The sequence below is a fragment of the Vipera ursinii genome, assembly GCF_947247035.1.
Source record: "Vipera ursinii genome assembly, chromosome: 2".
NCBI classification, from domain to species: domain Eukaryota; kingdom Metazoa; phylum Chordata; class Lepidosauria; order Squamata; family Viperidae; genus Vipera; species Vipera ursinii.
In genome coordinates, this window is record NC_139513.1 from 51,125,253 (window position 1) to 51,149,511 (window position 24,259).

Below are 24,259 nucleotides of genomic sequence, written 5' to 3' on the forward strand. Positions count from 1 at the left end.
TTCGTCAGCTCCCGGGCGGATGTGAACAGCCGGGAAGGGGAGAGAAGCGCTCAGGCGGCTTCAAGGCTGCTCTTTGGGGTCCTTCTCTCTGGGCCAGAGGTTGCCGCGAGGGCCCCTGCGAGCGCGTGGGAGGAGGCGGGCGCTTCGCTGTTGCTGCCGGCCGGCCGCGACCGGTTAATTCCATAGGTCGTTCGGCGGGTCACTCGGAGTCGCTGCCAGCTCGCCCCAGACATGTCCTACTGCAGGCAAGAAGGTACCGGGACGCGCGAGGAGGGAAGGGGCGATGGCGACGATCGGGGCGGCTCTTGGGGCAGCCGAACGGAGCAGAGAGGGAAGCCGGCGAAAAGCTTCTGTGCCCCAGCTGGGTCTTTAGGGCAGCCTTTCCCAACCTTAGGAACTTGAAGATGCGTGGACTTCAACTCCCAGAATTCCCCAGCCAGCTACGCTGGCTGGGGAATTCTGGGAGTTGAAGTCCACGCATCTTCAAGTTCCTAAGGTTGGGAAACGCTGCTTTAGGGAGCCCAGAGAAAGCGTGGGCCGGACGGAAAGGAGCCTGGAGGCTGGCGTGAGAGCCGGCTGGGTGACTTTGGCTCGCTCGTTCTCTCTCAAGCCCAACCCACCTCGCAGGGTGGTTGTTAATGGGGAAAATAGGAGGAAGAAGGGGGGGTATGACAGGTAGTCCTCGACGTACGACCACGAGTCAGCCCCCCCCCCCCGATTTCTGTTGCTAAGTGGAACACTTAGTGGAAAACGGGGGTTTTACTTACGCAGGGACGAATATAATTTTTTTTAATCTGTTTTTAACTTTTGTATTTTTGTTTTTAATCACCCTGTAAACCGCCCTGAGTCCTTCGGGAAAGGGCGGTATATAAATGTAATTAAATAAATAAATTAAATAAATAAATAAATAAACACTTGTGAAGTGAACTTTGCCCCATTTTGACGGCCTTTCTAGCCACCGTTGTTAAATGGATCACTGCAGTTGTTAAATTAGTAAGGCGACTGATAAGCAAATCGGGCTGCCCCACTGACTTTGCTTGTCAGAAGGTCATAAAAGCTGATCTCATGTGAAGCTGGGACGCTGCAGCAGACAGATGTCACCTGTCCGGATTTTGATCAGGACGTGACCATGGGGAGGCTGCAGTAGTTGTAGGTGTGAAAAACTTACAACTCGCTTTTTTCAATGCCATGCCATTGTAACTTTGAACAGTCACTGAATGAACTGTTGTAAATCGAGGACTACCTGTATATATGCTCATCTCCTTGAATTGCTCCAGATAGATAAAATGTGGAATACTAATAGTAAACAGTCTGCATCCTGCGTTGATAACTTTACATAATCAAATAAGAACACCTCTGCCTATCCCATGTCTTTGGGAAGGACTCTATATAGGTCAGGGGTGTCAAACTCAATTTCATTGAGGGCCGCATCAGCATTGCGGTTGCCCTCAGGGGGCCGGGTGGTATGGCCAGGGTGGGCGTGGCCTACTGGGTGGGTGTGGCTAGAGTGCGTATGGCCTACTGGGTGGGCATGGCCAGCTCTACATCGTTTGCATCAAGGGTGCCTATGGGGGCCTGGACAGGAGTGGGACAGATCTGAGGGTCTCTGGCAGAAGGAGGGTCTCTGGACCAGGGCCAAGGCAGTGGGGGCTGTTCCCTCACTGTTTCCAGGATGGCTTCGCGGGCCACATGAAACCACTTCGCGGGCCGGATCTGGCCCCCGGGCCTTGTGTTTGACATGTCTGATATAGGTGGATAAAAATAATCATTCCAGTCTGAGTGACTGTAACCTGCCATTATATCAGCTCTCCAGTCAGAGAAAATAAATGAATGTAAGGGTTTCAAGAGGATATTCCTGCAGCAGCAGGACTGAGAGATTGGATCTGAACCATCTTCTCCCAGAAATCTTTTGACTCTGCAGGTCTTGGCATTGCTTTTGTACCTCTGTATAGGTTTTGGTGGTGGCACCATCTATTTTCCAGGGAGATGTTTCTTTCCACCATCAACCCTAGTGTGTGTGTGTGTGTGTGTGTGTGTGTGTGTGTGTGTGTGTGAGAGAGAGAGAGAGAGAGAGAGAGAGAGAGAGAGAGAGAGAGAGGACTTTCATAATCTGTGATTCAGCCCCTCCTTTTCCCGTATTGGCTGAGGTACTATGAGGTTACACTCTTTCCGACCGCCTCCTACATATTTCCTGCTACATACTAAATCATACATCCCATGTACATTAAAATTAAGAGATAATTTATGCAAGGTGAGTCAGTTACTATTAATCAACTAATTGCACGTGCTCAGTTGTCCTGAGTTCTAGCCCCTTTTTTATGACCTTTTAGAAAAAAATAGGTTCTTTCCTGTTTTGCTAGTTATCTTCTCTTACAGACGTTTTTATAGCTTGTCTTCTTCCTTTCCCACTCTTAAGACCCAGCTAATTTTTGTCTACGTGTTTCACTTAACATCCTTTCTTTGTGCTCTCCTTTCCTGGTTCTCATCTTCTCCATTAAATTTCCATTGCAGCATATTCAGTTTTAAATTTCTCTTTCAATATTAAAATTTGGAGACCTTTCATTTACTTCTATCACCACCCACACCCCTCGACAGCCCACCCTTACTTGCCTGTGGCATCCCTTCCCCCCACTGTGACAACCTGCATACCCCCTATGATCCTTGTTGGGACTGCTGCTTCTTCCTGCTTACCAATGCCTGCACAGTTCTGACAATATGATGGCAACTGAGGCTGCTGGTATACGATATCACTCTTTCGATTGCATTGCTTAGTGACAGTAATCCCAATCCCAAATTGGTGTTGTAGCCTGAGGACTATCTATAAAATGGTTCTTATGAAAAAAAAAGAACATAAAACTTCATTTTAGATTATCATATTATTTATTTGCTTTTATTCATATAGTCATGTAAGGTACTTGATGGCAAAAGAGATAAAATGAAGAACTATTCATATAAAGGGAGAAATTTTAAAAGTATTTCCAATAGAAGCTTGTGTAGGAAAGGGTATTAAGCTCTGGACATACCATACTCTGATCCAAGTCTGGTAGGAAGTGGTAACATCTTACATAAAGGCTGAGTGCATATACTGACAATTATCTGTCAAAGTAAACATAAGCTGGAAAGAAAATTAAACTTAGCATGATTCTTTGCTAACTTTTTTTTCTCTGGGGCATATGCTAAATTAATAATATAATCAATAGACTAAACTCGAGTAGATGTTAATTTAATGTCAAGATATACATGGCTCATAATTAAGCATCTCCAGGGCCCAATGTCATCTGCTAATGAACTTGTTCAGAAGCTTATGGCAGATCAATCCTTTACCTACTCTTCTAATATTGTGTATGCTTTTCGCCTAATTTTTAGGAAAGGACCGAATTATATTTGTGACCAAAGAAGACCATGAAACCCCAAGCAATGCTGAATTGGTGGCAGATGATCCCAATGATCCTTATGAAGATCATGGTCAGTAGAATGTAAATAATATGTTTTGTGTTTTATTGAATAATGTTGAGATTTATACTTGACCGCATTGCTTAGTGATGATAATCCAGGCAGTCCTGCTTGTGTATGTGTGGACTCAGTGAGGTCAAGCAGAAGGGGTGCAGGGTACTTGCATGCATGTGATCACAAGGAGACCAGGAAAAGAGCACAGAGTACATATATTCATAGGTGCCATTGCAGGGAGGACAAAGAAAGTGTGTGGGGTGTGTGTGTGTGTGTGTGAGAGAGAGAGAGAGAGAGAGATCATAAGGAGGCTAAGGAAAGAAGGTGTGGGAGTTTGTGCAAAGCGGAGAGGATGTGGCAAAGAAAACTCTATAGAAACGACACTTATCCACTGATTTGGCTTGCAAAAGGTCACAAATGCTTAAGTGACTGCAGGATGCTGCATCAACTCATAAGTGGGATCTTGTTGCCAGGCACGTGACCACGGGGGTGCTGTAATAGCTGAAACTTCAAATGCCAGTTGTAAGTCCCTGTGTTCGGCACTGTTGTCATTTCAAATGGCCACTGAAGGGATGGTTATAACTCAAAGACTACCTGTATTACACATCCTTATTATGTGAAAAATAGGCAATCATTTAAATCACCTTTCAAAACTAAGACATAATCTCAATAACTGGTATTTTAACTCCTCCATGTTCAATATGAATATATGCAAATGACATTGAGTATAACAGTTTTTTCTACATTCTCTTAGTTTGCAATAAAATGACTTGGAGCCTATTGAGGTATATTGAGTAACCTATGTTTCAGCTTCACGAGAATGAGTTTTCACTTACATACACTTGTGTGCTAAGACTATTACTACTGTTCATCCCAACTTATTCACATTTTATTCAAAAAGGGAGTTTTGATTGTGAGGAATCTAGAGCAGGGCTTTTAAACTTTTTCAACCATTGTACCACTTTTAGGATATGGCAACATCCAAGTACCACCAATCACCTAGCAAGATGTCAAAAACTTGTTGACCAAAAGAAAAAAAAAGGAGAAAGGTGATGAAGTACAGGTAGTCCTCGACTTACAACAGTTCACTTAGTGACTGTTCAAAGTTACAATGGCACTGAAAAAAGTGCCCCCCAAACCACAGCCACAGCTGAGCAAGACACCTGCCTGCCTGCCCGGCGGCACTCTTCCTCCTGTACGAGGTTTTCATTGTTGTGAGCGTTTCTGTTGAGGATTGGCAGTGGGGGTGGGGTGGCGAGGTGTTTGGTTTTTATTCCCTGGGTGGTTGCAGCAGGTTTTGGTCACTTCACATGATCCTGGGACACTGTGACCGTCATAAATATGAATCAGTTGCCAAGCATCTGAACGTAAATCACAAGACCCTGGAGATGCTGCAACATTCCAGCTGATTGGCGCTTCTTCTGGGCTCAGAAGCGTCAGGATCAGTGCCGAGCTCCAGCTGGAGCCTGGTACTGATCCTGGCGCTTCCACTGAGCCCTGACAGCCCCAAAGAAGTGCTGATCCTGGCGCTTTCGCTGAGCCCTGACAGCCCTGCAGCTCCAGCCGTCTCTCGCTCAGGCTTGTGTGGTGCTGCCACCGGTTCAGCTCATTCCCCTCCCCCACTACCATTTTTCTAGGATGGTCACGTACCACCTGCCAGGTGCCAATGTACCACAGGTGGTACCCGTACCACTGGTTGAAAAACCCTGATCTAGAGGTATAAAATAAATCTTACCCTTTTTCATCATCCTGATAAACCTGGAATAAGATAGAAGTATAGGCACTTACAATGTCTAGAGAATATTCATTATGGCAAAGTTGGAGAGCCTCTGTTTAGCAGTATTAAAGAGAAACATGCAGATTTGTCATTTTGCATTTTTCAAGGAAAACAAAAACATATTAAGTGAGAAATATACTTAGTGTTTTTAAATTAGGTATACAGATAATCCTCGACTTATAACAGTTCAGGTTTTTTTTCCCCCCTCAGGGATCAAATTTAATTATTTTAACTGTTTTTAACTCTTGTATTGTACTGATGTTTTTAAATACTTTGTAAACTGCCCTGAGTCCTACGGGAAAAGGGCGGTATATAAATTCAATAAACTTAAACTTAAGTTCATTTAGTGACCGTTCAAAGTTACAACGGTACTGAAAAACATGACATTTTTCACACGAATGTTGCAGCATCTCCCTGGTCATGTGATCAGAGTTAAAATGCTTGGCAACTGCTTCATATTTAGGACAGTGGCAGTGTCCGAGCGTCATGTGATCACCTTTTGCGGCTTTCTAACAAGCAAAGCCAATGGGGAAACCAGATTCATTTAACAACCATCTTTCTAACTTAACAGCTGTATTGACTCACTTAACAACTGTGGCATGAAAGGTAATAAAATGGAGCAAAACTCTCTTAACAAATGTCTGGCTTAGCAATATAGATTTTGGTCTCAGTTGTGGTCGTACGTCGAGGGCTACCTGTTTTTAACATGTGCTGCTATAGGCTTGACATATTTCCTACAATCTACTTTGCAAAAATCATTTTTAATTGAGTCATTCAGAGTTGAGTGGCGTACTAGTAATAAATGGGCACCATTAATTTTATGTATTGTCCAGAGCAAAGCAGCTTATATATATTTTTTTTTTATTGAAAAGTTTTAAAAATACAGTTTTCCTTTAAAAAACCCCTTCCCTCTCCCTCCTCCCCTCCCTACCTCCCCCCTTCCCCCCCTCCCCCCCTCCCTCCTCCCCCCCCACCTCCCCCCAACCCCCCTCCCCCCCGACTTCCCAGAGCTAAATACAAGGTATATATATATAAAAAAGCAATCATAAACAACCATATACTAACAACTATAAATTCTAAAATCCATCACTCTCTAACTTATATAGGATCAAACAAAACTTAGCATTATTAAATATATATAGAAGACAAAATAGAAAAAGAAAAAAGAAAACGAAAGAAGACTTATTCAAATGCTAGATAAAACTTCTTAACCCTATACTTATTCTGGATAAACTCAATCCATTTTCTCCATTCCATAATATAATATTCTTGCGAGTAATCTTTCAAATAGGCCGAAATCTTCGCCATCTCTGCCAAGTCGGAAACCTTCAAAATCCACTCTTGTATAGTCGGCAGTTCCTCTTTCTTCCAATATTGACCTATCAAAAGTCTTGCTGCCGTAACTAAATTCAACATCAACTTAGAGTCCACAACTGTAGCGTCAACAATTATTCCCAACAAAAAAAATTGCGGACAAAACTTTATCCTCCGTTTAAAAATCTTCTGCATATTCCACCAGACTTTTATCCAAAAAGCCTTGACCTTTTTACATGTCCACCATATGTGAAAATATGTTGCCTCTTCATCACCACACCTCCAACATTTAGGCTGATAATTCGGATACATACTTGCAAGCTTTTTAGGATCTAGATGCCATCTATAAAACATTCTGTAAAAGTTCTCTCTTAGACTTTGAGCTTGAGTGAATTTTACATTCCTCACCCAGATCTTTTCCCACGTATCCATTGTAATAACTTCCTGAATGTTTTGGGCCCATTTTATCATACAATCCTTAACAAGCTCTGTTTCTGAATCGATCTCTATCAATGCAAGATATATCCGTTTAATATGTGCTGGTCCTTGATTTCTAATTTGCTTTATCAAATTTTCATCAGTCGTTGCAAATCCATTTTTTTGGTCTTCTTTCCACCTGGCCTGTAACTGAATATATTGAAACCAAGTCTGAACAACCTTCTCTTCTCGCAAGAAACTATATGATTTCAAGCACCAAATATTCCTTTCCAAACTTAAAATTTCCTTGTAAGTAGTCTCATCATGTTTGAAACCAGCATGTATATTTTCTATTGCGTGTTTTGGGATTGCCCACAATGGTATCTTGCTGCTTAACTTATGTCTATACTTCTTCCAGACTCTCAGCAATGCCTGTCTTAAAATATGCATCCTAAACACAGTATCTACCTTCTTATCATAAAACAAATATGCATGCCAGCCAAACAACAAATCATGGCCCTCAAGATTTAATAACCTCGATTGTGTCAAATTAATCCAATCACTTATTCCTACTAGTGCAGCAGCTTCATAATATAATTTAAAATTAGGCATTTTAAGGCCACCTCTCTCACGAGTATCCTGCATAATCTTAAGTTTAACTCGTGGCTTTTTCCCTGCCCACACAAATTTATTGATACCACGCTGCCATTCCTCCAAGTTAGAGTCTTTCTTAAGAATCGGTATCATTTGAAATAAGAATAAAAATTTGGGCAGGACATTCATTTTCACTGCTGCAATCCGTCCCAACAAAGACAATTGCAATTTTTCCCAACTCTCCAGTTCTTTTTGAATTTTCCCCCATAACTTTTCATAATTATTTTTATATAGCTTTGTATTAGAGGGCGACAAAATCACCCCCAAATATTTAACCCTTTTAACAATCTCAAATCCAGTTAATCCTTCTAGGAGAGCCTTCTGCGAAACTGTCATATTTCTAGCCAAAATTTTAGTTTTCTGTATATTTACTTTAAATCCAGAAACCTTCCCATATTGTGTTATTATCTCCATCAGGTCCACAACAGAGTTCTCTGGCTGGGTCACTGTAACAACCAGATCATCTGCAAATGCTCTCAATCTGTAATCCTGATCTCCAACTTGTATCCCCTTAATTTTTTCCGAATTCCGAATCTTAACCAATAATATCTCTAATGTTAACACAAATAACAAGGGCGATAGCGGACACCCTTGCCTTGTGCCCTTCTCAATATTACATACTGTTGTCAAGCTATTGTTAACTATAATTCGGGCAGTTTGTTTTTGGTATAATGCCCTAATCGGTTGTAAAAAATTTTCCCCAAAATCCATTTTGTCTAAAACTTTCAACAAAAATTGCCAGTTCAATTGATCAAAAGCCTTTTCAGCATCTAAAAAGATTAGCGCAGCAGAGATCTGGTTGTGCCTTTCCAAAAACTCTAACACATCAACTATATGTCTCACATTAGTTTTCATTTGTCTTCCACTAATAAACCCCGTTTGGTCCCCATGAATCACCTGTTGCAGAACCCTCATCAGTCTATTAGCCAAAACCTTAGCAAATATCTTATAATCTGTATTTAAAAGCGATATCGGTCTGTAATTTTTAACTAAAGTAGCATCCTGGTCTTCCTTCGGAATCAAAGAGATAAAAGCTGTTCTCCAAGACGGGGGCACCTTTCCCCCCCTCTGGATTGTCTGGAACAGTTCCTTTAACGGTTTTATCATCTCTAATTGCAAGTTTTTATAATAGGCCGCAGTCAAGCCATCAGTGCCTGGTGCTTTATCCACCTTCAGTTCCTTAATAGCTGTAAAAATTTCTTCTTCTGTAATCAGTTGGTTAATCCCCTCTTTTTGTACTTGCGTAAGAACCGGGATGCTAGCCTTCTCCAAATACGTATCAATATCTTTTGCATTAATGTCCTCTTTAGTATATAATTTCGAATAAAAATCCACAAAGGCATCCTTAATAAGCTTCTGTTGATACACAACCCTTCCTTTATACTCAATCTTATCTATATTAGATGCCCTTTGTTTTTTCCTCAGTCTATAAGCTAACCATCTGCCTGGTTTATTAGCATTGCAAAAAGTATTATGCCTAGCAAACCGCAGATTGGTCGCCACTTGATCAGCCATTAATTTATCAAATTGTCCTCTTAACAGTCTAATAGCCTCCTTGATCTTCACCTCCTCTGGGTTCAAAATCAAAGCCTTTTCTTTTTCCTTTATTTCATTCTCCAGATCTTTCCTTCTAGTTTCCACTGCACGTCTATGTCTATTATTCATATATATCAACACCCCTCTCATATAGGCCTTGCTAGCATCCCAAACCATATCCATAGAGGTACCCTTATTCATATTCATCTCAAAAAAATCCTTCATCCGCTGTTTGCATTCTTCCACATTTCTCTGATTTCTAAACAAATTCTCATTTACGCGCCATGAGCGTCTATCTCCTCTTTCCTTATCAATCTCCAACCACACTGGACTGTGATCAGAGATAATTCTTGCGCAGATTTTCACCTTTTTAGTTCTCAAAAGAAAATCATTAGTCGACAAAATAAAATCAATCCTCGAAAAAGATTGGTGTCTATCAGAATAAAATGTATAATCCTTCTCCTGCAAATGTCTCTCACGCCAAATATCTCGCAATTCCAGGTCATCCTTCATTTCAAAAAAAGATTTAGGCAGTCTAGCGTGACTTGGAATGCGCTTAAAGGCTCCAGCCTTATCCAACTGTACATCCATAACTCCATTCCAGTCCCCCATAAAAATAAAGGATTTATAATCCAACTGGGTAAGCTTTGTATGAAGTAAACTAAAAAAGTCAGCCTGTTGTTGATTTGGTGCATATAATCCAACTAAAAGCGTCTTTTTACCTTCAAACAACAGCTCGATCATAACATATCTTCCATGCTTATCTGCTTCAATTAGGTCCGCTGTTAAGGCACTTTTAACATAAACAACCACTCCATTTTTCTTATTCTCTGCAGAAGCAACAAATTGCGTACCCAGCCTCGAGTTCAATAAATACTTTTGATCCAAAACTCTAATATGCGTTTCTTGCAGGCATATAACATCTATCTTAAATTGTTTTAAATATTGAAAAACTTTCTTCCTCTTCTGCGGTGAGTTTAGTCCATTAACATTCCAGGTTAAAAATTTAGTTGCCATGTATATCCCCGAAAAGCTCTTGGACCACAGCTTTGATAGGACTGGTTACTTTAGGCCGTGCTCCTCCCACAGCTTGGCTATGAATGCGTTGTGAAGAATCTGAAGACTTTTGCTGATCTTGTTCTTTTATTTTCTTTGCTCGTTTTAAAGCAGCACGCGTCACTCTTTGCTCTCTAGGATCATCCAAAGAGATTGTAGCTTGATCTCCTTCAGCACCATTTTCCTCTGTTTCCTCCTCTTGTTGTTCTTCTTCTCCAGATCCCTTTCCAGCTTCCAGGAGCGTTAATGGGGTTGCTTTTAAGACATTATTGTAGAAATCACGTGCTTGTTTCACAGTAATCAGCCTATACCTTTTATTTTCATACATCACCATCAGCCCATCTGGAATCTCCCATCTGAACCTTATATCTCTTTGCTTGAGCTCTTGCACAAGAAATGTATAGTCCTTTCTTCCCCTTAAAATCCTTGGAGGAATTTCTTTTAAAACCAAGACTTCTTGTTCAGCAATCACAACCTTAGCATCATAGGCAGCTTGTATAACTTGATCTCTAATTTCTCTTTTTGCAAAATAAACCACCACATCTCTAGGCAACTTTCTCTGTCTGGCAATCCATGAATTCACCCGAAACACTTTATCCATAGCTGCTCTTATTTCAGATGCTGGCTGGTTCAATACCCCTTCGAGAGCCTCAGAGATCAGCTGCTTTAAATCTTCTTTAACATTCTCTTTTAAGCCTCTAATTCTGACAGCAAACTGCATCTGGTAATATTGGGCATGGCTTAACTCCCTTTCCAACTTGCCTCTTTCAATTTCATTCTCCCGCGCTTTTACTTCTAGTATAGCATTCCTTTGAGCCAAATCATCCACTTTTTCATCTAAATCTTCCACACATTCCGCCACTTTATGCACTGAAGTCAAAATGTCTACCTTCATCACGCTGTACTTCTGTTCCATCCTCTCTTCCATTCTTTCCTCAAATTTCTCCAATTTCTCCTCCATCTGTGCAAATTTATCAGCAATTGATTGATTAATTGATTCCAAAAGTACCTGGGCATGTTTATCCAAGGCATCTCGCAAATCCTTCGATGTCAGCACTTCAGGAGGGTGCAATGCCTGTAGTGATGATTGTTGCACCGGCGAGGATCCTCCACTCCGAAGAGTTTTAGAGGGAGGTTTAGCCGCCATCTTTTAATCCTCAATTATGACGCACTTTCAATTAAAGTTTAAAAAGTCCAACAAGTTCGAGAGTACAGTAAAATAGTCCTCTTCACCTTTTCCTCTTGTACCGCTCTGCCTGCTCCTTTAAATCATAGTCCTTTCTTCAGGCAGGAATGGTTCGCAGACGCCTGGCTCTGCTCCAGGAAATTCGAAGCAGAGACGACGGCCAGCTGGGAGCAACCCAGGCTTCGGGGGAGTTCGATCCTTCAGCCGCCCAAGCTCCAAGCTCAGGCGGCCTCGGAGAACTCTACCCCTACCTGGGGCCTCACCCCCTCCTCTTCTCCCGAGGAGGGGGCTTCAATTTCGCCCGAACAGCTGATCGGCGCTGTTTCGGGCGAAAAAACAAACAGCTGAGCCGCGGGCAGCCAGGGGAGGCTGTCTTCGGCGCCGCGCCGCCACCGGAAGTCCCCAAAGCAGCTTATATATTAAACTTGTAAATTGGTGTAAGGTAGGGTGCACATTATTGAAAAGGGTTATATGTCACTCCTTCCTTTCGTAAGTAGAATCAAGCCCCTGAATTAAATATTTCAAACTTAAAAAGCCTAGAAAGTATTTCATAAGTAAAAACACTGGATTCATTTGAATTAAGACCGAATGCCAGTTTTCCCTTGACGATATTTGAAGTTACGTCTGTTTTAGTAGCTTTGAGTTTTACAGAGGTACAAAGATAAAAACCTGAATTGAAAGCTATGGTAAAGGTAAAGGTTTCTCCTGTCCAGTTGTGTCTGACTCTAGGGGGCGCTGCTGATCTCTGTTCCTTAACCTAGAGAGCCAGCGTTGTCCAAAGACATTTCCACGGTCATGTGGCCATCATGACTATACACACCGAGGTGCACTGAACACTTATTATCTTCCCACTGAAATGGTACTATTTTATCTACTTGCATTTGCATGCTTTCAAACTGCTAGGTGGGCAGAAGCTGGGGCAAGTAATAGGAGCTTGCAGCGCTTAAGTCTCGAGCCTGGGCTATTAGCTTTCCACCTAACGAGCTCAGTGTCTATAACCCCTGAAAGCAGCTTAAAAGCAGTTAAAAGGCTTGAGAAGAGAAGGGATAGGGAGATTGCGGGCATGAAAACAATGGCTTAAGAAAAAAAAAAGTTTGGATATCACCATAGAAGAAGAGAGCCCACTTCTGGAACCTGCAGTGATAAATTTTTAAAGTAATACAGGTAGTCCTCCCTTAATGACTGGTCACTTAATGACTGTACAAAGTTACGATGGCCTCAGAAAGGGTATTTTGGGGCATGTAAAGCACTTTGGACTTTTGCAAAACACTCCCCCTCCTGTAGTCATGTGACCATGTTTTGGGCACTTGGCAACTACCTCGTATTTACAACTTATTGCAGGATCCCACACTCACATTATTACGATTTATGATGTTTTTTGCCATTTTCTGGTAAACAACAAAACTCATCCATTGGATATGCTGGGTTCTCTTAACGACCATGGTGACTCACTGTAGAACCATTGTATAAATGGTTGTAAAATCGGTTCAGGATTTTATTATGCGGTGGATTTTTAAATGTTGCAAGCGACCTGGGGTCACCTATATGTGAGTTGGGTGGCTATACAAATATTTATTTCTTAAATTATATAATATAAATAAAAATAGGAATAATAAGGTCTTTATAATGCATTTAATCCAACTCACACTTACAACTTTGGCACCTTGGCAGTCATAAAAAGGAGAGGTTGAGCCCAAAATGGCCACTTTTGATGAAAAAAAGATATTTTCCAGGAGTTTCATTTTGAGGTTGAAACAGAGCACTCTGTTTTGTTTTGGTTCTGAACAGAGATTTAGATGATTGTGTTTTGAGAGTTTTGCAGCTAAAGAAAACAAACTTACGGTAAAAGGGGATGTTTCAGCATTTGAGTGTTTCAGGGTTGAAACAAAACATAGTTATGTTCCAAAAGGAACATAACCCCTTTAATGCGACAACAAAACACTTCAAATTTTGTTTTGACAGAAGAGTCTGCTCAGACAGACGATACTTAAAGTGGGACTGTTTGGTTTGGAACTCTTAATAAAATACATTTCCTTATTTTGTGCATGTGGAAGCTGTGGCATATTTTGGAGCAGAATATAAACCTTTTCAATAATTGTTTTTAATAGATCACCCAATTTGTATTTCCTGTGTTTGTAAATTTGTTTCATGCTTTCATTATTTTTGCATTTTGTTATTTCTCATCCTGAGCTCTATTTCTGATTCACTAAAAACCAAGACATTGTCACATGAAACAATACCTTTTAAGTGCTGCTTGCTAAATGAGGTTATTGCAACATCAGGAAGATACATCAAAATGATACTAGGTATTAGGGAAGATGTTGGGTCAGAAATGTTATTTCGGTTACATAATTGGAAGCAGCCATTCTTAAGAGCCCGCTAGCCAATCAATATACTTCATAGTAAGACATGGAAAATGACTTTCAGCCTTGATGTGATTGAAGTTAACCTTGTGCCCTTCTTGAGATGAAAAGGAATTGCTAGTCCCTTTCTCCCAGCTCTTAGACCTTAAGTGCCATCTGTATATTACAGCCAAAGGATGTACAGAAATCCATCTTGCAGCTTTTCTAATTTCAGACAGGCTGTGCTGCTGGCCAGGAGCCAGGACTGAGTGTTTAGAATGGCTAGAAATGATCTCTGCTTTGTGACTCCTGCCACAGCTTCTAAAGGTTTGGAGCAAAATTGCTTATTGGCCATGAATACACACACATAAACACAAAGGATGAATGAAATTCCCCCCCACCCCCATTTCTGTTTGCCTCAGTGAAAAGCAGGTCTGTCCAGAGGAAAATCAACATGAAAAGCTGAATGCAATGTTTTTAAAGAAGCAATTCCTTATTTCCAAGTAGAAGAGCGATTTGGCTTTGTAGAAGTGGAAACCAAATTAATCCTATAAATCTACTTTGCAGCTGTGTGTCACAAGTGACTATAAGAACTTTATTTTCAGCTTTCCTGGAGCATCATTGCTCTTATGAACCATCTAGGGCAGGCTTGTCAAACTGTCAGCCCGCGGGCCAGACACATCACTCGGAAGCTGCGCCCACCCCATTGCCGGCAATGGCAAAACCGTCCCAATATGTTGCGCAATGTCACGTGACGTTGCGAGTTTGACATGTCTGATTTAGGGTTTCTCTCTCCCCCCCCCAGTTAATTAAAACTAACTTTACATACCAATGTGCAGCCCATTCAACGAGCCAAGATTAGTGATCATTTTTCCTATAGTTATGATGTGCCTCTTCAGTGGCCATACCTGTAAAATATGCCAATTAGAAAAAAAATTGTACAAAAAATAGAGATCAAGAAAAATGGGTTTTATAATGAACTGGACTTTTATTCATGTAAATTTTATTTTTATCACATTAGAACAAACTAAGTTAAAACTTTAAAAACAAACTTTACAAAAATGAACAGAACTGCTTACTGAAAAAGAAATCTTTTTTCCTTTGTATATGTTAATATGCGAATGATACTTGGAAAATGTTATTACGTCATGTAACCTTAATATTTAACTAATATGAAAAAAAATCATTTAAGTTAAGAGTCACTTGAAAGTACAATGAAAACATACCAGTATCAGAAAAAGAAATAAAGGAGCAAAAAGAGAAGTAATTTGTAAGCTGTATAAAATTGAATAAAGTTTTTGAAGTAATGTTAGGTTAGTACTGCAAGTAAAAGTGTCCTTGTGTAAATTTAGCACTTCAAAATCATTATTAAAATCAAATGAGTATTCAGCAATTAACAAATGCAACCAGCATAATAATCAGTCTTAGTGAATGATTAATATTACCGTATCTAATCTGAGATGGTACCTTTTTGGTAACAAATAGGTAAGATCTAATATTTTAAACCTTTGTTTAAATTCTTAAATTCCTTCAATTCTTTCGCAAGCATCGACGCAAGTGGGACGGTATATTGGTAGCAATCTGCGGCTCCGTCATACTGAATCCTTTAAAATATGTGTCTCACAGGCAGCCCTTATTGTTTTATGAGGATTTTTTGTTGTTGTTGTAGCCAAACAGCCATGGATAACAAAACTGCAAAAATGTGTTTTGCATATCATTTTACAAAGAACTGTCTGCCATTCTGCATATGCATACACAAAAAGCTTGCCAATAACTCTGGGTATTACTATAGATTGTACTGCTATAGAAACTAAATTGATGCTGAATTTAATAACGGCAGCAAGACTTTTGGTAGCGCAATATTGGAAGAAGGAGGATTTGCCTACTATAGAAGAATGGACTTTAAAAGTTTCGAACCTGGCAGAAATGGCAAAAATTTCAGCATATTTGAAAGACCATTCGCAACAAAGATATATCTTGGAATGGAGAAGATAGATTGATTACATTCAGAATAAATATGGGACCAAAAAGTTTCATTTAGCATTTGAATAAGTATTAGATTTATAAGATTTATTATTATTTAGTTATTTTTAAGGAGAGTTAAAGCACGATAGGATTTAAAGTGTTATTGTAGCTAGTTAGCAAATTATACTTTTATTTATTTATTTTTTTATCCCATTTATATCCTGCCCATCTCCGAAGACTCAGGGCGGCTTACAAGCTTAGCAGTAGCCTTCATTCTATGTATATGCCTGCTTATTAGGGCTTTCGCCCCCCCCCCAAGCGGCATTATAACAAAGTCAGCTTATTGCCCCCAACAATCTGGGTCCTCATTTTACCTACCTCGGAAGGATGGAAGGCTGAGTCAACCTTGAGCCTGGTGGGACTCGAACCTGCACTAATTGCAGGCAGCTGGTGTTATTTAAGGAGGCATTAGCCCATTGCTAAGGTTGTTAGGGTCAATACCCTGTATTATGCTCTGGGATGTGGGGGAGGGAGGGGAAATTAGGTGGGGGTGGGGGAGGGATGGGTCTTATGTTTAAAATGTATCTGTAAAACTCTTTAATAAATAAAAAAAGCTTGCCAATAACAGCAGATATACTAAACAAATAATGAGGTTTGGTTTGTATTTTTCAAGCAGTAAGCAAAAAAGAGGATAATAAACACCACCCATCTGTGCTTCTGTACTTTGTCTGTGATACATCAGCAACCTGGGGGGGAAAATGAGCCAACTCTTTTCCAGTTTACAGTTTCCCTGACATAACCAACCAGGTGTTTCCCCCCCCCTCTATTTTGCCATTAAACCAAGATAGTGATTGCACCTCCCCGCTAATGCTAAACTGGAGAGTTGTGTTTTCTGAATGAGCTTCGGGTACGCACTGCCACATGAAGGAAACAAAAAGCTTTTGCTGTCCTGATGTCTGTACCTGAGCATAATAATGATGATGATGTATGACATCATATATTGTTATTTTGAAAAGAAGCCATTTTCAAATTATGGTTTACAATGCTAGCTTGTATATTATATATATTATTAATCTCCCAAAGGTGCTTTTCCAAAAGGCAACCGGACTTTCTTTTCTTTCAAAAATATTTTGCTTCTCATCCAAGAAGCTTCTTCAAGTCTGGCTAACTGGAGGGAAATGGAAGGATTTATATTCTTTGCAGTCATTTAGTTGTTAGTGCTCTGTGGGTCATTAGCTCTCTGAGAGTCATGGAGCCACTTAGGGGTTTACCTGTATCCCAAGAGTCAACTGAATCAAAATGCAAATGATGTGGAATCTTCTTGGGACACCCATTAAATCCTTCCATTCCCCTCCAGTGAGTTAGAACTAACCAAGCTTCTTGAATGAGAATGTTTTAAGGAAAAAGAAAACCACCTTTGGGACAACCAAGACCTGGATAATTGAGAACCTACATAGATTGAACCAGTTCCAGGTTCAAATAAAACAAATCAGATGGAATTTTATGTAACAATGTTTTTACACAACAGATATAACAAAATGGATAATTGAAAAAAGCTAATATCTCCTTTGCAGCATACAGATTGCCAAAGGGTATGTGGTAGTAAAAGCTCCTAGTTAAGATGCAGAACTATTGTTTTTATGTTAGATCCAAATCAGCATAGGAAACAGATTTGCATAAAAAGTTATGTGCAAACATTTTTATGAATTAAACACAATGTCCCCTGTTTCTTTTCTCCTTTAGGATCAGTTATGTACACAATAGGATAGGGAATTTTGATATTAATAAAATGATCTAGGAAGTCCAAATTAGCTTTTGCCCCCCCCTCTTTTTGACACTCAGATTATGTTCCTTTTAGTTTTCATATATCAAGATCTAAAACCATTAATGTCCAGTTCTATTCAAGTTCATGTCAGATGGGCAACAGCAGATTTTAGTGACCTGCATCAGCAGATTTTTGTGATTTTAGCGAGATAAAAGGAAAGATGACTTCTGAAAACTGCTCACATGTATGTTTGGAGAGCTTACAAAAGACCCAAACAATCAGACAACATTTTCTGTAAGTTGTCATTTGTTAAACAAAACACTATTCTTACTGCCTTGAATAAGACTCTTTCCCATTGGCTTTTCTCCATCCTAAATTTGGCTTTTTCTTTTCTTTTTTTGCCATAAACCGAAAAACAAAGTTGCTCTTATCTTTTGTTTTCCTATGTCACCACTAAGATTTTTTAGGAAGATCAAAAATATGTTCATCACCAAATATGTTTACGTCACTCCAAAATATAGAATTTATCACTTAGGTTCCTACAGACTATGAAGCTTAATGACTTGGATCACACATAATGCTCAGTAAAATGTAATTTGTCTGGTTCAGGGTATGCTAAACGTGTCTGCAGATTGTAGCAGCTTATAAAAACTGAAGTTAATAAACATTTCAGCTCAACCACTGTAATTAATTTTTGGCTTGACTTAACCGTGTTGAATAAACTTTGACTCTGAACATAGTTAAAAAATCTGTGTTGTGCTGTGTGTAAATCCACCCAGTATGTAAGTCCCAGTATGAAATAGTTTTGTGAGTTACTACCTTTTCTTCTCCTCCTCTTAGGTTTGATATTGCCTAATGGAGATATCAACTGGAATTGCCCCTGCCTTGGTGGAATGGCTAGTGGTCCTTGTGGGGAACAATTCAAGTCAGCATTTTCCTGTTTTCATTATAGCAAGGAAGAAATTAAAGGATCAGATTGCGTGGACCAGTTTCGTGCAATGCAAGAATGTATGCAGAAATACCCGGATCTTTATCCTCAGGAAGATGATGATGATGATGATGATGAAGATGAAGAAGATAATCAAAGCAAAGATTTAGAAACTACTACTTCAGCGGGCAAAGAAAAGGATGGGTCTAGCTAATGAATGAGCATGGAGGCTGTGGTCTCCTTTCCATATTCAGAGACATTTAGACAGGCAAAGTATCTTCTCTCCTTTCTTTCTTTCCACCCCATTGATCCCGCAAGGAATGCACTTCTGTACACTGTATCATGTGAATTCACTGTGAAGAAGAAACTGCAGCCCTGTGGTTTTAACAACGAAATGTTGCGGTAGAGTCAGTATAGAAGAAATGTAGACACCCCCAGTACTTTAACACGTTTCTTCTCCAGTTATGTTCAGTCTGTAGGTTGCCCTGAAGAACAGAGATGGTTAATCCTCTTTTGGGAAAGCAAGAATGCTGGATCACCAAATTTCAGTTGTTAGCTATTGTCAAGATTTTATATGATGAAAATTAATACAGATTTCTCAGAACAACCAAAAAGATTCAGAAATCTGGATAAAATTTTCAGCTAGTCAGCCTTATGCGCTTGATGGGACAGGAAGTTTGCATCTATAATTAATTTCTAATAATAGAAAATTAATGTTAGTATATTGGATTTCCCATTTTAAAATAAACCTTGATCAGGCCTTGCCATAACTGAGCAAACAGAGAAAAACACTGGCCACTGTGTTCCTTAATATTTCTAATCTCTGTTTTGAAGGGTTTCCTGCGTTCAAACCCCTCTTCCAGCATGTTGCTGACCTTAATAAGACAAATGCAATGTTACCTGGGGTAACAAACCTCTGCGTAGATATTGTGACTTGACTGTATACTAAAAGTGAATTCCTTTTACTTTACATTGAAGCCCGTGTCTTTTGTTACTGCGAATGACTGTTCCCTGTGAAAAGCTACATTGATTTGTTCAAATGGGCAATCCTCACTTAATGGCCATTCATTCGGTGACCATTTATAGTTACGACCAGTCCTTAAAGCTGAGGCCATAGCACCACCCATGCTCACATGATCAAATTGTGGACTCTAGGCAACTGGCCCACATTTATGACCACAATATGCAGTTTAGCTCACCCCTGCCCGCTTACCTCTACTTATCTCCCCCTGTCCCTGCCCTTTTGGCCACCCTGTACTTTACTGTCTACCCTTACCCTCCCCCCCCCCCCAAATTCCATTTGCTCTCTTCTCAGGAGAAAGTGACAACTGTCAACGCTGAGCAAGCCACCTGGACTGCTACCCCACCTCTTATGGTCTCTGTCCCCAGCTCTATCCTGGTGTTTCCTCCCTATCCCTGTCCTGCTTGTTCCCTTCAGCAGGTGAGGGTCTGCTGTGCGTATCCCACATCTGCGCCTTCATCCAGCACACGGATCCCGGGCCAGCAGGAGGAAAAGGATGGCAAAGGTCAGCTGGGGCAGCAGGGGTAGGCAGTCACAGCAAGGTACAGGGTCTCCAAAAGGGCAGAGATGGAGAAAGGGAGATAGACAAATGGAGGGAGTTGAACCAGAGGCAGGTGCAGCCGTAACAGGGCCTCATCCGCCAAAGGAAACTCGTCAGGTCCTGCTCTGGTAGTCCCAGTTGCTGTTGTTAGGCAAGAACCTCAGGCCTCTGTTGGAGCCGACAGTTTGCAGAGAGTAGAAGTGTGTGGTCTTGTCTTAAGGACTGCAACTGGGACTACCGGAGCTGCCATTGTTAAGCATGGTCGTGTGATATTCCACCTAACAATCATTTCGCTTAGCAGTGAAAAGTCCTTTCTCAATTAGGGTCTTTAAACGAGGACTACCTGGAGCCTTCTCATCTGAGGAAAATTCTGGCATCCTGTGATCTGAATTCTGGGACAAATTGGCTCTGGAATCATCAGTGGATAGAAGTTCTTTTGTGTTAAGCCAACCTATCCAATAATTCAGCTTCACCCTAAAGTTTTCAGTGTAAATGTCCTATATAGCCATGATGATCAAATCAGATTTAAAGCAGCTTTTCTGCTACAAAATATTGCAGGCGTGTAATAAACATGTAAATCTATGAGATTATATCCTTTCATTCAAGCAAGGGCTTATTCAAATATATATGGATGTTGATGGAAAGAAAAGAGGTGGTTTCACTTATTTTCTTTGGTCTGATGCCTTGCATCTGCCAAAATGTGGGTACTTGAACCTAAGGGACATTTAATAAATGTAGTAGGGTCAACAGAGTTTTGTTAAAAAAAAGATTTTGTTGAATCAAATTTGTTCTCTCTCCTCATGGATGCCTCTACTGAAACAAATAATCTTTGGACAGAAGCACACAGTAGCATGCACCCCATCCGTCTGCTGACTTTGATTAACTGGTGTTAATGTGACATATGTGACGTTTATGTTTTGAAAAAGCACAAAAAGCAAGGTGGAAAAAATAAACTCTATAACAAATTAGGAAAACACAAATCCATATTCTTAGTCTGAATACGAAGTGTTTCCTCGCTTGCCTCAAAGGTTCCAAGGAAGCTGTTATCTGCCATACATTTTTCACTGACTGGAGTAAAATATGAGCACCAGTTTGACCCTTTCAAAAAAAGTGTCAAAAAACCCCCCTCTTCAGTCTGCATACAATGTCAGTGAAACAGATGTCAAAGAAAACCCCTAAGCAGCTATCCATGGAGAACAAACAGGTCCTGAGGAATCGGATAGAGTGCATTTGTGAATAGGACTTAACCAGGTCAGGTCAAAAGAAAAATCGGGGGCTGTCTTAATCAGAAACTGATGCCTCCCCCGTGTTCAAAGATTTATTATACAACCAATTTTGTAGCATATGGTTAATAAGACATCTCTGGCAGGAATGCTATTAGAAACTGCTTTTGCATAATGCTATCAGTCATTACAACAGCACTCTGTTCACCATAGGATTCTCAAAGAGCCACCCTAGTGTCTAAAAGGCATTGCTGCTAGGTCTGCATTTGAATATTGTAGCAGACTATACCTCCTTAAGGTGTGTTCAGTTGAAATCACTGCAGCCAGTAAGTCATACGTCCCTATTGCAAGTAACAGGACCGAACTTCAACCAATTCCATCATTTTTAGCTGAACGCTTGCTTTTGTAGAAAGTCATTTTCACCAGGTTAACGTCAGTGCTGATTATAGTCAAGGTGTATCACATTCAGATATCTCAAGATCATATGCTTAGTCTAGTCATGCTTTTGTTTCCATTTCCTAATTGCATATTCTATTTTTTGTTGACATTCAAATTAGTGTGCATGAGGATCTCCCCCAGTTTTAGCCTTGCAATAATTCTGTTTTTCTGAGAGGAATTTAAGGTCATTCAGTAAGTTCTCTTGGTAGGTGGGAGTTTGAACCAGGGACTCCCTAGTTCCAATCCACACTTTCAATTATCTGAAAATGTACAAAATATACACCATTCCCTGGATTCCCACTTCTGTTGCTGTTAACTTTTCTTTGTATCCTATTCTACTATTTTTCCCTTGCCTCTTCATTTAAATTTTGGATATTTCAATTGCCTTTTCACTTGCAAGCAGCTATAAAAGCAGAGCTCCTAACAAAATGTTTTATATAAATGAAATCCCTTAGGTTTAGCAATAGACCATCTACCTCTTTATCTGACAGAACCCTCATCAGACAAAATATGAAAAAAAATGCAGACAGTGTAATATAAACATGTAGTTTATACAATGTGTCCAAAATGATTTTAGCATTTTAACTGAAACTGTGACGAACTAAATAAAAGCCCTGTCTCCATAAATTAATTGACATGCATAACAGATTCTATATTAAAAGGGCAGTAAGATTTATAATGCCTTGGCCAAAGCTTAAGTAAAAGACATTAACTATATATTCAAAATTAAACTTTATCTTCCCTTAATTTATTGCCCATATTTTAGGGGAGATTATTTTTTTAGTGCAAACACTTTAGTGCCTTTCAAAAGGAACAAGAAATGATATAAACAATGTACATCAATCATACGCCAGCACAAGTTATATGGAAATGTCTGGGTTTAATGGCTGTCTTAGGATAGAAGACTTCTTTACTCAGCATCGGTATCTAATGTCTCAAACCACAACTATGTTTTGCATACTATGACATTCATGAAGTACAAATTATTGCTAGGGAGTCACTCTCAATTCTTCTGCAGCACAGACTGTACTTTTCTGACTAGTCTGCTTGAGCAAAGGACAGCAATGTTAGTGGTGTTCATCTGTATCTGCCTTGGAGCACGGCTTTTTAGAAGAACCTTGACTAATAGTAAATAAATATGAATAGAATCATCTGTTCTTTGAGATGTCTTCAATACGCATGCAGTATGAAGAAGGCAAGTGACTGGAGCTACAAAGTGGTGATATGGAGCATTCTACGGTAGGTGAAATGAGCACAACAGAAATTGAACATCAAATATTTACTTAGAAAACAAAAAAGGAGCATATGCCTGATTTGAGGAGGCAGCTAGTCTTTAAATCAGCGTTTCCCAACCTTAGGAACTTGAAGATGCGTGGACTTCAACTCCCAGAATTCCCTAGCCAGCTATGCTGGCTGGGGAATTCTGGGAGTTGAAGTCCACGCATCTTAAAGTTCCTAAGGTTGGGAAACGCTGCTTTAAATCAACAATTTGGTATGTCTTGTATTCAATCCAGTCGCAAATCTGCTAACTCCAAAGCAAATTCCAATACTTCTGCTGATGTACAAAATTCTTGAGTTCTTGCCTCGTTCGTTCCCCCAAGAGAACTTGGTAGGCTCCTAAAGTCCTCCGTAACAGCGGTCTTTCTGCATTTGTTTTGATGCAATGTATGCTAAATGCAGGACAAAACAGGAGAAGATTGTTGGTGAGACCAGGTTGGATCAGCTTGAAAACCAGAACTGTCTGGACTCTTCCATTGTGGGAACTACACTATAGAAAACCAATCTTTGGGATCTGATGGTAATCAAGTTTTGCGTAGTCAGCTATTTTTATTCTAACGTATGGATTGCCAGTCATCTTCTTTTCCCATGAATTTTATCAGGAAGTTTAGGGGGGACACCTACAGCAGGAACAGGGACCTCCACTTCCCAGAATCCTGCAGCTCCAAGTCTTTTCAGGCTGCCTTTCAAATTTTCAATAACTTTGCTGTTTGCTTCTCTGATGACGTAGACACGAAGACACTTTACATCTACAAAATCTTTTCAATTCCAGTACAAATTCCATGCAGAAGATTTTTAAGCAAAGGATAAAGTTTTGTCCGCAACTCTTCTTGTTGGGAATAATCACAGATGCTACGGTTGTGGACACTAAGTTGATGTTAAATTTAATTACGGCAGCAAGACTTTTAATAGGTCAGTATTGGAAGAAAGAGGAACTGCCGACCATAGAAGAATGGACTTTAAAGGTTTCCGACCTGGCAGAGATGGCAAAGATTTCGGCTTACTTGAAAGATCACTCGCAAGAACGTTATATTATGGAATGGAGAAAATGGATTGAGTATATCCAGAACAAATATAGGGTTAAGAAGTTTCATGTAGCATTTGAATAAGTCTTCCTTCTTTTTTTTCTTTTTTTCTTTCTTTTTTTCTTTCTTCTCTATATATATTTAATATTACTAAGGTTTGTATTATCCTATACAAGCTAGAGAGTGATGGATTTTAGAGTTTATGGTTGTTAGTACATGGTTGTTTATGATTGTTTTTTTTCTATACCTTGTATTTAGCTCTGGGAAGTCGGGGGGGGGGGAGGGGGGGAGGGAGAGGGGAGGGGGAGGGGGGACTGTTAAAGATAAACTGTATGTTAAAACTTTT

The 24,259-nt window shown here is 40.0% G+C and overlaps 1 protein-coding gene across 1 annotated transcript; it reads left to right on the forward strand.

Moving 5' to 3' along the window:
* Positions 1-36: 36 nt before the first annotated feature.
* CHCHD4 (coiled-coil-helix-coiled-coil-helix domain containing 4) lies at positions 37-19,357 on the forward strand. The gene is made up of 3 exons (XM_083353846.1): positions 37-253; positions 3,367-3,465; positions 18,300-19,357. The coding sequence occupies exons 1-3, from the start codon at positions 232-234 to the stop codon at positions 18,599-18,601; spliced, it is 423 nt and encodes a 140-aa protein (XP_083209972.1). The 5' UTR covers positions 37-231; the 3' UTR covers positions 18,602-19,357.
* The last annotated feature ends 4,902 nt before the right edge of the window (positions 19,358-24,259 follow it).

Excerpts from the sequence above, each read along its gene's own strand:
- CHCHD4 (XM_083353846.1), top strand. The coding sequence starts at position 232 with ATGTCCTACTGCAGGCAAGAAG. Across the intron at positions 254-3,366 it reads GTCCTACTGCAGGCAAGAAG|GAAAGGACCGAATTATATTT; the intron begins GTACCGGGACGC and ends CCTAATTTTTAG. Across the intron at positions 3,466-18,299 it reads TGATCCTTATGAAGATCATG|GTTTGATATTGCCTAATGGA; the intron begins GTCAGTAGAATG and ends TCCTCCTCTTAG.